This window comes from Callorhinchus milii, unplaced genomic scaffold, assembly GCF_018977255.1.
Source record: "Callorhinchus milii isolate IMCB2004 unplaced genomic scaffold, IMCB_Cmil_1.0 Scaffold1, whole genome shotgun sequence".
Classification (NCBI taxonomy): Eukaryota; Metazoa; Chordata; class Chondrichthyes; order Chimaeriformes; family Callorhinchidae; genus Callorhinchus; species Callorhinchus milii.
In genome coordinates this window covers 100,136,874-100,152,848 of record NW_024704742.1, presented here as the reverse complement: position 1 = coordinate 100,152,848, position 15,975 = coordinate 100,136,874, and the positions used below count along the sequence as shown (strand labels likewise).

Here is a 15,975-nt window from a genome sequence, read left to right as displayed (position 1 = left end):
TACATAGCTTCCTCCCTTGGACATTTAGAAACTTGCACGGCACAAAATAAAAGTTGTGACTTCAAAAAGACTGTGGTATGTTTCCTGCTCTGTACTTGTGGTTTTTGTTGCTGTGGCTACTTTAGATTTGGGCCTGATCGCTTGGGCTGCTTTAGGAATTGGTCTGTGTGATGTACACAGGGAATGGTGGGGGAGGAGAGAGACCATTCTGCTTGAAGTATGGTTTGTTGGGCACACTCATCACTCTGATCCCGCTTGCTAATAGAGATTGTACTGGTGTGTCACTCCAAGGCCAAACAAACTGACTTCAAGGTGCAACTAAGCCAGCAGATTGCATTCTGCCTCTGTGTGAAGAGGCCTGTGCGGAATTTACACGATAGTAAAATCAATAAATGGGGCAGACAATAAATGTTACTAATGAACATCTATCTTACATTGTGAAACCAGTTCAGACAATGTCTCCAGATTGATGTTTGTTGTGACCTCGTCTTCATTTGCTCACGCTCTTTTTTTTCCCCCTGATATTTCTGTGGCTATTTTTCCCCTCTCCCCAAAATGCAACACCATGTAGTAATAGAACAACGAAAAGAAGAGCTCCTCCATTTGCTGGCATACACATAATTACACTTGTATTTGATATAGTGCCTTTTCATGTCATCAAAACGTTTCAAAGCTTCATAAGATTTTACTGTTGTGCATGGCAATGTCCCACAAATTGCCATGATGTGAATGAACAAATTTATCTAGGAGCTGGTTTGCCAGGGTACTGAAAGAAACTCCTTACTGAATCGTGCCATAGGATCTTTAACATCGTCAGAACAGGCAGACAGAACCTTATTTTAACATCTTATGCGAAGGACGACACCTCCGTCAACGCAGCACTGCCACAGCACTGCACTGGAGTGTCAGCATAGATTTGAAAATTGAAAGTCCTGACATGTGATTTGAATTCACAGCCTTCTGACTCGGAGATGAGAGTGTTACCAACTGAGCCAGGCTGACACTTGCTAAATTATTCAGTAAAATTATAGTTTAGCTTAACATTTTATTTTGGTTGGGATTCCATTAGTTTTGTGTCATTGGTGGTTGAGGTATGTCTGATCCTCCAACTGAAGGCAACATTGTCCAGAGGTTTCCTTTGAGTAAAATGTTAAAGTCTTAATTTGTAACCTTACTGCAGGATTTACAAATATATTGCAGGGAAATCTTGATAAGATCATTGCAACAGGAAGAAATCATGATACAAAGCAATAGGTGATCATATCAGCTATATCCTGTGATTGCTCTCAACTGATGTGCTGTTTACATAATCTTGTGAAGTAAGTTATTAATGCAGGTGATGCTGTTTGCTTTTGTTCCACCACTCGTTGTTTTGCCAGCATACCACTCTTCAGCCACCCTCCAGAGCTTGGCTCTGTCATTAAAGGCAGGGAGAAGAGATATGGGACTCTCTTACCTCATTTGTCACAGATCACTGTTAGCACAGGCTCAGAGCACTCATGCACTCACAGCATGTCATTTATTGGTTAGGGAGTAGTACACCTGTGGGAGGAAGATAGAAACTACAGTAAACTCCTGATTATAAGACCCTGGCTCATATCATGACATGCTGTCCATATCCTGTCCGCTTCCCATGCAAAAATGTGAATAAGGGCCCTTCCACTTATTCCATCAATCATTTATAACATCTATACATCCCTGTGAGTAAAATATTGTATATATCATCGGAACAAACTTACCTGTACCGTTCAGCCAGCTGTGAAAGCGAACTTGCCAGAGTGGCCTGGTATTGGGGGAAAATGTCGCCCTTTGCCAGCTGCATGGTAGCTGTTTTGATTGTTGTGACGAAATATCTTGTGCATAGAAATTTTAGATGTTGCCGTCAGTGAGGTTCTGCCTGATAAACTCTTGAGTGATTCAGGTTGTTAAAATGAGCACAGTAAGCAAAAATTTGTCTTAAAGGCACATAAACTTATATTTATACTGTACATAAACAAGTTTTAACAAATAAACTGGCAGTTAAGGAGGCTGTGGCCACTCTGTCACACTAACAGCATTTATTGGTGTAGGTCCTCCTAGCCACAGCAACCCCTAGAGTCCCAGGAGTACTCATGCCAAGATAGTCACCATTTGTATAGCGCCTTTCACGTCGGGAGGACGTCCCAGTTACGGACCCGAGCTGAGGGTTGGGAGGGCGGGAGGGAACCAGGGAGATCGAAAGCACGGTCGACGAGGAGGGTCTTGAGTTTGGTCTTGAAGGTGGCGAGGGAGGGGCCAAGACGGAGTGGCTGCAGGATGGAGTTCCAGAGGGTGAGTGCAGAGTGGCAGAAAGCCTGCCAGTCGATAGTGAGGCTAGCGAGGCGGGGGACATGAAGCAGGCCGGAGCCCGCTGAGCGGACGGAGCGAGCAGGTTGGTAGGGGGTTAGGAGGTCGGAGAGGTAGGGGGAAGCAAGATTGTAGAGGGCTTTGAAGATGGGGACCACGATCTTCTGTGTGATGGGAAGCCAAAGGAGTTGGGCAAGGATGGGGGTGATAGGGTCGCGGAGTCTAGGGTGGGAGAGGACACAGGCTGCAGAATTCTGGATGATCTGCAGCCTGTGGAAGGAGGAGTTGGGGAGACCGACAAGCAACGAGTTTGCGTAGTCGAGCCTCGGTGTAATGAAGGCGTGTATGAGGGTTTCGGCGGCCTGTGGTGTGAGACAGTGTTGGAGCCGGGCGACGTTGAGGAGGTGAGGGAAGGCAGAGCGGGTCATGGCGCAGATGTGGGGTAGAAAGGATAGTTGAGGGTCAAACAAGACCCTTAAGGTTCCGGACTGGCTTAGCAAGGTGGAGTGTGCAACCATGGATAGTGATGCTGTCAGCGCCTGAGGTAAGGAGGCTCTGACGGGAGCCAATCAGGAGGGCCTCGGTCTTGTTGACGATCAACTGAAGTAAGTTCGCTCTCATCCAGGACTTGATGTCTGACAGACATTCTGTCAGCACAGCAGTGGTCCTGGATTCAAAGGTGGAGACAGAGGGATAGATTGGGTGTCATCCACATACATGTGGAAGTTGACCCCATGTCTGCAGATGATGTCACCAAGAGGGAGCATGTAGATGTTGAAGAGGAGGAGACCAAGGACAGAACCTTGAGGAATGCCACACAAGACGGTTTGGGGGCTAGAGGAGAAGACGTTTGAGAAGATGGAAGTGCAGGCGGTGTGAGAGGTACGATCTGAACCAGTCAAAGACAGCGCTGTTGAGGTGAGAGGAGAGGCGGTAGATGAGGATAGAGTGTTCGACGGTGTTGAAAACAGCAGAGAGATCAAGGAGGATGAGGGGCAGAGGGAGCCCTGGTTGCAGATGGACAGAATTGTCATTTGTCATTTTGACCAGAGCGGTTTCTGTGCTGTGGATGGCACGGAAACACAATTGGAGTGTTTCGTGAAGGGAGAGAAAGGAGTGAAGCAGAGAAGCAACAACTTATTCCAGGACCTTGAAGAGGAAGGGGAGGTTGGAGATGGGGCGGTAGTTAGGAAGTAGAGAAGGGTCCAGGGAGGGTTTTTTAAGGATAGGAATGATGACAACGGTTTTTAAAGGGGTGGGAACAGTACCAGAGGACAGGGAGAGGTTAATGATATCAGTGAGTAGAGGGGCGAAGAGGTGGAGCTGGGAGGTAAGGAATTGGGTAGGGATGTGGTTGAGTATCAGTAGTTTACTGTAAGTAATTGTATATTTACAAGTAATTATATAATACAAATATAAGGAAAATGTTGGGAGGATTAATATATTACAAGATTGCAAGAGAGATTTAGATGAAGAAGGCCCTTCAATCCATTTAATTTTATCCTTCCAGAATATCCACCCTACTGACCTCTCATTACAGTAATGAGAGGACAGTAGGGTGGATATTCTGGGAGGATGAAATTAAATGTTCCTTTTCCAGCGTCCTGGCCTCAAGCAACCTTCCTGATAACCTGGTCGAATTTTCATTATCCTTTGAGTAACAAAATACTTCCTGGTATCTGCCCTGAAATTTCCCTTTGCGTCCCTAAAACCTCTTGTCTTCCTGTTTGTTCTTGCTATGTGTCCGACTGAATGCATGGTTCTGGGTTTCCTTTCTCAATCCTATTTAAAATGTTATATACCTCTATAATGACCCCACTGAGACTTTCCTTTCAAGACTGAAGAGCCCCAGCTTGACTAATTGTTGATCATATCTCATTCCTTTAACACTGATCATCCTCGTGGCTCTCCTCGCAGCCCTCCTTATTTCTCAGCAATTAGACATGTATGTGCAGTACTCCAGATGTGCCCCGACTACAGCACCAGACAACTTTAATTATGACATCTGGTGTAATATGATCCCATTTAAGTGATTATTTTTATTAAAAATAGCAGAAGTCTCTTTGGGTTTCTTTAAATTGCTCAGTGAAAGGTTGGCTATTTCACGTGTTTTCCCTCTATTGGAAGTCTCTGATTGAGACGAGTTAAGACATTGCAGGTCAGAGTTTTGGTAAGGCCCAAAGCCACAAACACCTAGCATCTGCCAACTATGGAGGAGGAGAAGGGGGAGGATGCTGACTTGCTGATCTCTCCAGGTTTCATTGTCCATTCCAAAGCTTCAACACTGTAATTTGTGAGGTGTGAGGTTTTGTAATCAATGACGTGCTTGGAGCTGAGGTGGGAAATTTAGCATAGCATGACATGGTCGTAGCTAAAGTAGGAGAATTAGTCGTCTGCGACATGTTTATAGCTGACATAGAGCTGTGGAAATCTATCACATTATCATGGCTGAGATTCAGATTGAGGTTCACTCTGCTAACTTGCAAATAAGCTGCTTTGCCACCAGGTTTACAGTTTGCAACCATGCAGACACGAGGGCGTTGTGGATTTCATTTATATTGGTCTGACCCAGGTTGTCTCAGACGATAGTATTATGTCATGCCGCTACGGGAAGTTTGAATCTCACTGACAGTGGCTGGGTGAGTGGCACAGCCTTCAGCTGCTGGGGTGATTACATATGGTCAAGTCATCTGCTCAGTGAACTTTCCCTGCGGGTGAATAAAGCAGGAGCTGCATGCAGTGAGCAAGATACGTGTCATGAATGGTGACTTAAGACTGGTAAAGTGGATGAATACAGGGAATAGGAAATAGGAAATCATCATTAGCGAAAAGGTTGAGCACCAAATGGAGCTTCTTATTCTGAAGTGGAGTGTATAGGAGATGTGATAGGAGCAGGGAACTTACTCATTTGCTTATGAGCATTTGTGTAATCCATAATAGCTTTTAAATGGGAACTAAATGCATCTTTGATGAGAAAATGTACATAAGATTATGGGAAAAGATAGAGGAGTGGGACAAAATGGATTGTGGCATGGGCATGATGTGTGAATGACTACATTTTGTGCTGGGAAAATTCAATAGCGTGTATGTGCATACCCTTGCACACTTTTTAGCAGCTTTTGTTGCATGTCTTGCCCTCCTCACCCCATGAGCAATGAGCATTGTATATTGTTGGTGCTGCCCGAGCTGAGATCAGCTGATTGAGTACAAATCTGAGATCAATCTGGCAGTTGAATATTTTTTAATTGCTGAGCATCTGTTGGGATGCTGCAGGTTTATCTTATCGTCGTTACAGAGAAGAGATAGAAGCATATCGTGGGTTTAGTGTTCTGTGAATCACCAAGTTCTGCTGTGCATATTGTACCACGTGGTGACTGAATTTGTATTTTAAGATGGTGATTTCACATGGCACTGAATGTGAAGGTGGGAGAGGCAGATTGCAGGAACAAATTCAAGAGGGAAACAGATAGCAATCTGGCGAATAAATAGATTGAGGGGTATGAGAGGGACAGAGAGAGAGAATTTCTGCCCAATGTTCTGACAGGAGGGGTGGTGTAACCTTTGCAGTTTGATGGAAGATTCCAGGTGTAATGACAAATTCCAATGCTTGATCTTCAACAAATCCATTGGAGGAAGGGAGACATAATTATGCCATTGGCTTTGAATATTGACCTGAGAGAAGATAAGCTTAAGACATATTGTGTGTGTGTGTGTGTGTTGCATTTCCTGATGATGCATCAAGTAATTGCGGGTGTAAACAAATGCTTTGTTCAAAAAATATCCACACCAAGTGAACCATTGATATTAAGTCCACACATACAGCATAAATTGAATGGAGGTTAACTTCTTCAGTCTACGTACAGAATTTTGTAGCTCCAGATTTGAGCAATCCAGTGCGATAGACTGGATGAGTGGATTGTTTTTTATACAGTTTGCCTGTCTTGCAATGCTTTTCAAAATCTAGTTTTCATTGCTGTTTTTGAGTTGGATTGTGTTCTGAGATGCTGCTTTTCGAATAAAAATCTGTTCTGTTGCAGTGAGAATTAAAAAAANGTTGTGCAACAGCTGGATAGGCAAGTTGGAAAGGGTGGTGTCAGACTTGGCTATGTACTTATCCTCCACTTCACAGTCTACATATCCATCGGCCAGCAGGCATCATAATTCATTTGTCTTCAACTGGATTGTCAGATTTTACTGTCTCATCTTGGCTGATTACTGTTGAATTGTAGGGCCCAGAACATGGTCTGTGTGTGTGTAGGAGAGAGAGACTTGGCATAAATGTGTTAATGTCTTGAATCTATGCCGTGAATGCAATCTTTCTTGTCCTTTTAATATCTGCTTACCTACTGTTCAGTCTAGCAGATGTAATCGTGCTTTAAATTAAAGTAATTTATTTTGACATTTTACTGCTGATGTCGGAAATGACGGGTTTCTTTTTAAGAGTTTTATTCTCGTAAAAGGGAAGATAAATGTCTGGGAAATAATTGAATGGTGCTTTTGTGGGGGCGAGTGTTCAGTCTGAAAACCCATTTTACTGTTTTAACGAGAAGCTTAGGGGAACAAATACAAAGACAATTTAAATTTATATTGTACCTTTCACTTTGAGAAAACAGTGTGAAGGTGGTGAAATAAACTAGCAAAGCTGGTGACCTGACTTTGTGTTGTAAACTATCAGCTGTGGAAATGTCAGAACCACATGTTGTGGTCTTGGGAAGGACCCTGGATCACTGAACGTAGCACTTATTGGTGGATTTTGGGCCAGTCAATGAAATTGCGAAACACGCAACTAGCTCGTAATGAGGATGCTTGTTATAATAATAATAATAATATAATTGTTGCTCCGGTGGTAGAAAGCAGTATGTCAGGACAGAAGGGTTATGAGCTTGCTCAATCTTGTTCAGTATTCTTCGTCTCAGTGATTGAACTTCTGATGTCAAGTTTACTTGCTGTCCACGTTCACCTTGTTGTCTTGAGTATTGGTCAGTATTACAGCAGTGGGAAGAGAGGAACTTGCACTGACTTTTCATTTAGCACACCATGTTCTCTTTGCCAAAGTGAGGACCAGGGTTAAACAGTTGTGAGTCAGTAAATCAGATACTTGGACTTCCAGAACATCCATGTAGCTGGCACATCACAAGTTACCTTTTCGATATCTTAGGTCCATCTACCTCATTGCGAGCAGACATGAAATGTCTAGACTATTATTGTCTTGAAATATGGGACTTTTACAGCCTGTGGAGTGGGTCAATCCCTCAGTTATCCAATAATAATTATATTTGGTGTAGCACCTTTCATATCAGGAGGGATTCTCAAAGTGCTTCATAGGATTTTTCGTAAAGAGTAGTGACTGTATTTTGTAAACAAAGATATCTGGAGTGGATGAGATCTCAGGGCCCAAAAAAGGACTTAAGGACTCGTGGAGCCCTGTAGCTCAGTGGTTAAAGCACTCGCCTTGCAAGCGAGACACCTGGGTTCAATTCCAGGCAGGGAGAAACCTTGGGCAAGTTTCCTTACTCCACACGCCTAATAATAATCCCTCCAAAAAAACAAAACAATAATAAATTGGTCATTTTCAATCCACGACTATTTGTGGGACCCCCTGTGCGCAATTGGCTGCCGTGTTTCGCCCACAAATATACAGTTAATTCACTTTACAGCATATTCTGTGAAGCGCTTTGAGACGTCTGAAGACGTGAAAAGCACTTTATCAAATGCAAGGATTACTATTATTATTTGTTCTAATTCACCATATATTGATACCAGTAAGCTTGCTTAGGCAGTTAATTGAAAACCATTGCAGAGAAACTCCTCCTATTCAGAGAACCATGTTTATATAACAAGTTACAGTGCGTTGACTGAGAATTTTGGTCAGAATCAGCAACTTATTTTATATCACAATTAAATATTCTAATCACAATCTTTACATAGTGTTGAATTATGGTAAGTTAGGTTATAATATAGCAGCAAAATATTCTAATATTTCTTTTTTTTTAATTGACAGATGGAGTTCCTCAGGTTTACTATTTTGGGCCATGTGGAAAATACAATGCTATGGTGCTTGAATTACTAGGACCTAGTTTGGAAGACTTGTTTGATCTTTGTGACAGAACATTTTCCCTGAAGACTGTGCTTATGATTGCTATTCAACTGGTAAGTATTTCCTTTCTTACGTTGCGCTGAAAAGGGCCAGAGATTTCAGTCAATATGTTTGTCTCTGAGCTTTATGAAGAGTTATTGTGTGTCAGGCTTCTTTGTGTGCTTGTCAGATTTTTAAAAAGAATAAACAATAGTGGAGACCATTTTACTGCAGAAGTTGGGATCGATAAAATCCCAACCAGCACTATAGCCAGTTTCACTGCACATGTGCTTTGTAGCCCCACTTCTTTGCTGCACATACACAAAGTAGGAAGTGACATTGCCATCCTATTAACCCAGAAGTCAGCTAATTGACCCATGAAAGATGGCCAACACGTATAAAGAATTGGTCCATAGTACTATTCTGTTCTAACCAAATTTACGTAAATTTTTTTGTGGGGGGTGGGGCGGTCAGCTGGGTGTCTTACACATGCAGAAACGAATCACCATGTATAGCACCACACACTCGCAAACGTATCCAAACCAAACTGAGATTTCATTGCATCCGACCTACACATGGGTGTAGATTGGTAGAATTTTGGAATGGAATGGGCACTCTCTCCCAGGACACATCCTGCTTACCTAATTCCAGAAAGTATTAGGTGCAGATTGGCAAAAGCCAAGGCTTGGAGACCCATAGCATGCTTTGGGTTACTGCCAGAGCCTAACCAGGTAAAACCGCAGAGCTTGCCATTGATCTATTTGCGTTATAAGAGGCATGCACTGTACTTACTATTCCTTCATATTAAATTAGAAGCTAACTGTGGAGTCCTGTAGCTCAGTGGTTAGAGCACTCGCTTTGCAAGTGAGAGACCTGAGTTCAATTCCAGGCAGAGGGCGAAACCTTGGGCAAGTTTCCTTACTCCACACAGAGCCTAATAATAATCCCTCCAAAAAAACCAAACAATAATAAATTGGTCATTTTCAGTCTACGACTGTTTGTGGGACATTGCTGTGCGCAATTGACTGCCCCGTTCGCCCACAAATATACAGTCAATTCACTTTACAGTGTGTTCTGTGAAGCGCTTTGGGACGTCCTCCTGACGTGAAAAGCGCTATATCAAATGCAAGGATTATTATTATTATTATTAACTGTGGAGATTGACTCTATGTGCTGCACTGTAGCATCATTCATGACTTTGACAATTCTTATGTATAGTGTGCACTGGTAGTGGCATTTTGAAATGAAACTGCCTGCTCCTTGACCTCTGACTTGACTTCTTTAACCACTACTGGCTTGGTAACATATCCACCTCAGTTCCTCGAAGTTGTGAAGCTGGATGTTCCTGAACACCTGACCACAAGGGGAGATCTCAAAGCTTGTGTTGAGCTGGCAGTTTGATTACTGCTCAGAACTGAATTTGGGTACCCTGGAGCCTGAACCCTTGTGCATAAATATGTATGGTAAAAATTTGTAGAATGGTATGAATAAGAACTGCCATACGGTTACCTGTCTTTCCCAAGTCTGGTGCCTCAAAGTTGACAACAGGAAAAAGCTCCAAAAAGTGTCTGGGTGGTACTTGAAAGTAGCGAACCTCTGCACACTTTCTTTCTCTTCACCACAGCACTTTGGATTGAGAAATAAGTTTCTGTTTGGTTGGTAGAACATGGATGGTCACTCGCAATGGAGATTAGGATTTTACTGAGAAGTTACCAAACTGATACTGGGTAAAGATCTTCCCAGGTGGGAAGAGCACAGGTTCAAAGGTTAGAGGCTGTAAGGTTGGTTCTTGTTGCTCAGCATTTGAGCTTCTCAGTGGTGACAACAATCTGCAGCCTGTTCAGTGCATTACATAAAAACGTGCTCTGCATGATTGCCTTGCCCAGGGTTGCTTTGCATCAATCCCCATCTCTTATATCATGTAGCTGCTTTCAACATCATCACGGAGGACTCATCTGCCTGGATAGGACTCCTTACGCCCCTGATATAGATGAGTGATTATACAGGAAGGAAATAAAGAGGAAAATGAGGGAAAAAAATGTCTCAACCCTGAGTAATGAGAAATAATATGCACACAGTTCAAAATCTGACACAGTTCTTAGTTGTCTGCAAAAGATTTAAATAAGTGACTGTTTGCACTTGATTATCTGCGGTAGTACTTTCTTTGTCCTGACATGAACAATGCATTTAGGCTATTCAAGGCTCGCATATAATAGCATTATTGGGCTGTTAGTAAGTCCTGTCTTGGCTTTGGATCTGGAGATTGCTGGCAATATATTGATGCACTTCATGTACAGTTGTTGTGTTGTTCTTGTTGGGAGGAATTTCTGGAACAAGCTATTCAACTTGTGAGAGCAAGGACTTCACTCAGTTGTCTGTTGTCTGAGTGATTTCTGATTATCCTCGGCAAGGGTGAATGTGTGTGTGTGGGAAGGGGGGAGGGGGGGTCGCGGAAAAGGTGGCTTCATTGTGACTCGGCTTTGGGAAGTGTTGTTTTTGCTCACAGTTACATCAGTCTTGCTCTATTACATGTGGTCCAACTGGCCCGGGGGATGGTTTCATTCGGCCTGAGAACCACTTCCAACTTTATTGTCTGAAGAGCAAATACGACACGCAGGAGATGGTCATCATGGTCATCATGAGCTCAGGCTCTGCCTGGCAATGGGACTGACCACTCAGGATAAATAATTGCTTATGTGTATTATTATTTATTATTATGTGAGCTGTGGACGTTTCTCAAATCCAGCACCCGGCCCTCAGCAGCCAAAAGGTTGGACTCCCTGCTCTACTGTTACCTTCTACTTGTCATTGTACTCCACTTCTTTGATCTTTTACATTCCGTGTATCAATCATTTGTATTTGGGCTCAATCTACAACAACAACAACTTGTATTTATATAGCGCCCTCCACGCAGGGTAGCATCTCAGGGCGCTTAACAGTGGCGGAGACAGATTCCGAGCCGATGGGAGTGGGGAGATGGCTGTAAGCATGGTCGAAGAGGAAAGTTTTCAGGAGGGACTTAAAAGAGGGGAGAGAGGGGGCAAGGCAGAGTGATTGAGGGAGAGTGTTCCAGAGTTTCGGGGCGTAGTGGCTGAAAGCGCGACCTCCGATGGTGGAGTGGAGGGTGCGAGGAATGATCAGGGGGCGGTGCCAGTCAAGCAGAGGCATTGGGGAGTGACGAGGTTGGAGAGGTAGGGAGGTGCGAGGGAGTGAATGGATTTGAACACGAGTGTGAGAATCTTGAAGTCAATCCGTTCGGTGATGGGGAGCCAGTGGAGCCTGGCCAGAACTGGTCAGATGTGGGTACATAGTTTGGTCTGGATCAGTATGCGGGCAGCAGAGTTTTGAATGAGCTGGATCTTTTGATCTCTCTACTCACCGACATTGTCTCTCTCCAAGTTCCTCTGATTAAAAGTTCAACTTAATTTGTAAAAAAATAATTATTTTGGAGACATGCAATTTTCTCGATTCTTCGTCAGCCAAACTCTAAACTATGTACCATTGTAAGCATCAGGTTGAATTAGGTATTCTTAATTCTCCTACCTAATAACACATCTTATTTTGCTCCAGTGTAATTGCACACACAGACAGTGGCAGTAAAAAGTGGATATAAAAAGTAGATGTAGAATTTTGTGATGTAGGATAGCTCATCATCTCAAACTCAGACATTTATTTTTAGATTTAAGTAAAACATGTGAAAGAATTTTGAATTGATTCATCTGCGGGTTCCTATCGAGAAGACACACATTCCATCGTGTCAATGCAGATCGTCACCAAGGGCTCAGTCTTTCTCCGGAAACTGGATAGGCCAATCAGGATAAAATATTGTTTATATGGCCAGTTACCAGATTTTGCAAGTACTTGTCAGCTTTGCACACACTGCAAATCTCTTACATCTGTCTGTGTCCGCTTCTGAACATGACGGCCGTGAGCACTGATTTGTCGCATTACTATAATAGTCGTGAAGCGCTCAGTGGATTTGCTCAAACTTCATGAATGGCTTCTTTTATCAGAGCTGAGATTGCTTTTGAAAAATACCTGCTGGAAGCCATGCCTGGATCTTTGTAAGTGTCTGTGTGCAATCACAGAGTTCTTACCTCCAACACTGGAAGGCTTTATCAGACTTTACATCAGACTTAAAAGTGGCCAACTGCAGTCTTCAGAGTAATTCTTTTGAAAATAGTATCTGGATACCTGCCCAGTATGAAACCACACACTCGCAGCATTTATTTACCACCTCAATAAATTGAAAATGGTCAGTTCTAAAACGTTTAAGTGATCATTGTTGACAGATTAGGGTTTTTTTTTAAAAATTGTTTTGCTGTGAATTGCATGTGTGCCTCTTAACAAAGCTGCCATTGTAGTAATGAAGAACCACAAATGACTTATAATCAGACTTCATATCAAACTCTGGCTTTGCTTCAAAAGCGAGGATGGTGGTGAATGTCTGTCAATTGGATTCTTGTCTGTTTGAGAAAAAANGTTCCCGTCATTGAAGTCTTGAGGTTTTTTATAACATGGACATGTTGCAAACATTGTGACTTTTATCTTGTGGGCTGATAAAAATGAGGAATGAAACTTTTCCCATGTCCAGGTCAGGTTTGGCAAAGGCAGATGCAGAGAAAATCTTCCTCAACTGTGCTCCACCCAAATGCTTTTATTTGTTTAACATCCTATTATTGTACTAGCGAATCAACTTCAAGATCCTCATACTAATTTATAAACCCTTAAACGCTCTCGCCCTCCCTTCCTGCCTATCAGTCTGTCTGCTCCCTCCGCTCACCAGGCTCTACGTCCCCCACCTGGCCCGCCCCACCATCAGAAGTAAGGCCTTCAGCCTTTCTGCCTCCACCCTATGGAGCTCCATCCCATATTCCTTCCTCTTCTTCGACTGAACATTTGGCTACCCTCTCTGCCTTCCACACTTCCCAAATCAGTTTGTCTGTCTGTCGTCGGTCTCCCATCCACTACCATCCATAAAATCCAGATCATTCAAAACTGCCGCCCGCATTCTCACCCGCACGAAACTCCGCTCCCCGATCACCCCAGTCCTTGCCAGACTGCACTGGCTCCCTATCCCAGAGAGGACCAGAGAGGATCAACTTCAAGATCCTCACCCTTGTATTCAAATCCCTCCACTCCTTTGCACCCCCCTACCTCTCTGACCTCTCTCCTCAAAACAGTATCCATTGCCTTCGTTCCTCCGGGTCTGGCCTCCTCCTCGTCCCCCGAGTCCTCCGCTCCACCCTCGGCGTCCGTGCCTTCAGCCACTATGCCCCGAGGCTCTGGAATTCCCTTCCTCACTCCCTTCGCCTTGCCCCCTCCCTATTTTCAGGTCTCTGCTGAAGACCTTTCTCTTCGACCGCGCCTTTGGCCACCTTCCTCCCCCTCCCCCTGGTCTGGTCCCGGGATCCGTTAGTGTGAAGCGCTCTGAGATGCCGTCTGGCGTGGAAGGTGTTATATAAATCCAAGTTGTTATTTTGTCTTTGTGTCTGTCTTTTTCTCTTTTTCTTTCTCTCTTTTTCTTTCTTTCTCTCTCTCTCTTTCTCTCTCCCTCTTCCTTTTGTTTGTTCTTTCTTTCAAAGCCTCCAGAAAATCTGCCTCTGGCCTTGCCTACAGCCATTGCCCTCCCATTTCAGTGTCTGGCACGATCTCTGTAAACAACAACTTGCAGTTATATATCACCCTCCACGCACGGTAGCGCTTAACAGTGGTGGAGCCTGACACTGAGCTGGGGGGGAGAGGGGAGGTGGCTGTAAGCACGGTCGAAGAGTAAAGTACTTCAAGATATTATCCTTTGTGTATAACTGCTGTGTTGGATTTTCACTTAAGTTGATATTCTGCCTACTACCAGGGCATAATTGTACATCAGACTACACCAGGGCCATCCTTTTGGTTTGATTCTGAAATAAAACACAATATGTTCAGAACTTCCCACAGGTGCTCTACGATGTAGTCATATATTAGATATGCAGTTGACCCCCAAAATAGTGATGGACCTTCTTTCGTTTGAATGGTTATGATTCAGATGTTTGAATTTATGGCTTTAAATTAAACTGAGTACCTGGGTTGAAAGGGTTTGATGCAAAATAAGTTTCAGGAATCTCAGTCTTGATCCACAACCAAATTTCCATTCTCTAGCAGAAATTTACCCTGACTTTAAAAACTCAGGACATCAGTGTAGAAAGTGTGGCAAATGCAGGGGTGATCTACTAAACCGGGAGGTGGGGGCGAGGTGGGTGAGGGGAGGTTTGGGGAAGGACCTACATTCTGCGTTGCTTTATGTTGGAAAGGTTTTGATTTTGCTGGATACTTGATACTAAAAAAAAATTCAGCCCCCAGCATTGAGATCGCTTAACTCTGTGAGTACAGATCAAAGAAGAGGCTGCCTTTTTCGGTCCTGGTGTAAAGACCAACATTTGCTCAAGTCACTAATTGTGGAGCGCCTGTTCTTGACAAGAAAGTTTTTTTTAAAAAATATATCTATATAATTCCGTGTTTAAAACAAACAGATTTAAAACAAACTTTTCAAATGGGGAACGCAGTCATGTTTTTGGTTTTCTGGCTATTCCTCACAGCCAGTGTTTTGATTTTTAACTCTTGAATGTCTGTTATTTCTGTCTGTGTTTGTATAATCTCCATGCATTTTTTGCTTAACTAAATTTAAAAACTTAGTGTGAAGAAACATTCTTGAATTAATAATTGAAAAGGGGACGGAAGAGCACTGATGATATGACAGCTTTATTTACAGTGAATGGTACATTGATTACAAACATTTATAGTTTCTGTAATGTAATAAATACTATGCTGATTTTAAGAAAGAGAAAATCTTCTGCAATTCAAAGTGCATGTCCTATCTTCTCCCTTCAGTATTGCGTCACAATTAATTCAGGATTATTTATTATTATTATTGTTATTTTAAAAAAGCTTTGCAAAAGCTGCATTGGAATTCATCCCACTTACAAACACTCAGTTGTCACCCCTGGTATTGTGCTGTTTATTTACCAAGCTCATTACTTGATGTTAATTAATATTTGCAAATGGGCCACAAGTCAAGTTGACTGTGATTCAGGCAGGGTGTGAAAAGATCAAGTTATTTTTAGCTACTTGAAGAATACAGTAGTTTGCTGCTTCTTTCTACACTGAATTGTGTGATTTGGTCACTGACTTGGTCACTGGCTCAATTGGTCATCCTCACAGCTCATCAAGTCACACAATTCACTGTGGAGTCCTGTAGCTCAGTGTTTAGAGCACTCGCCTCGCAAGCAAGAGACCTGGGTTTGATTCCCGGTAGGGCGAAACCTTGGGCAAGTTTCCTTACTCCACACACCTGATAATAATCCCTCAAGAAAAAAACAATAATAAATTGGTCATTTCAATCCACAACTGTTTGGGGGCACTGCTGTGTGCAATTGGCTGCTGCGTTTCACCCACAAAATGTACAGTCAATTCACTTTACAGTATATTCTGTGAAACGCTTTGAGACGTCTAGAAGACATGAAAGCACTATATCAAATACAAGGATCATTATTATTCTCTCCCTGGAGGGGTACATCCTGTTTACCGCATGTTGG

The 15,975-nt window shown here is 43.0% G+C and overlaps 1 protein-coding gene across 9 annotated transcripts in view; it reads left to right on the top strand.

Moving 5' to 3' along the window:
- Window positions 1–15,975, top strand: part of LOC103182354 (casein kinase I) — a 165,958-nt gene that overhangs the window by 97,974 nt on the left and 52,009 nt on the right. For all 9 annotated transcript variants that reach the window (XM_042333787.1, XM_007899347.2, XM_007899345.2 and 6 more), the window contains exon 5: window positions 8,327–8,475. In XM_042333787.1, coding sequence (XP_042189721.1) covers window positions 8,327–8,475 — 149 coding nt within the window. The remainder of the gene's footprint in view (window positions 1–8,326; window positions 8,476–15,975) is intronic.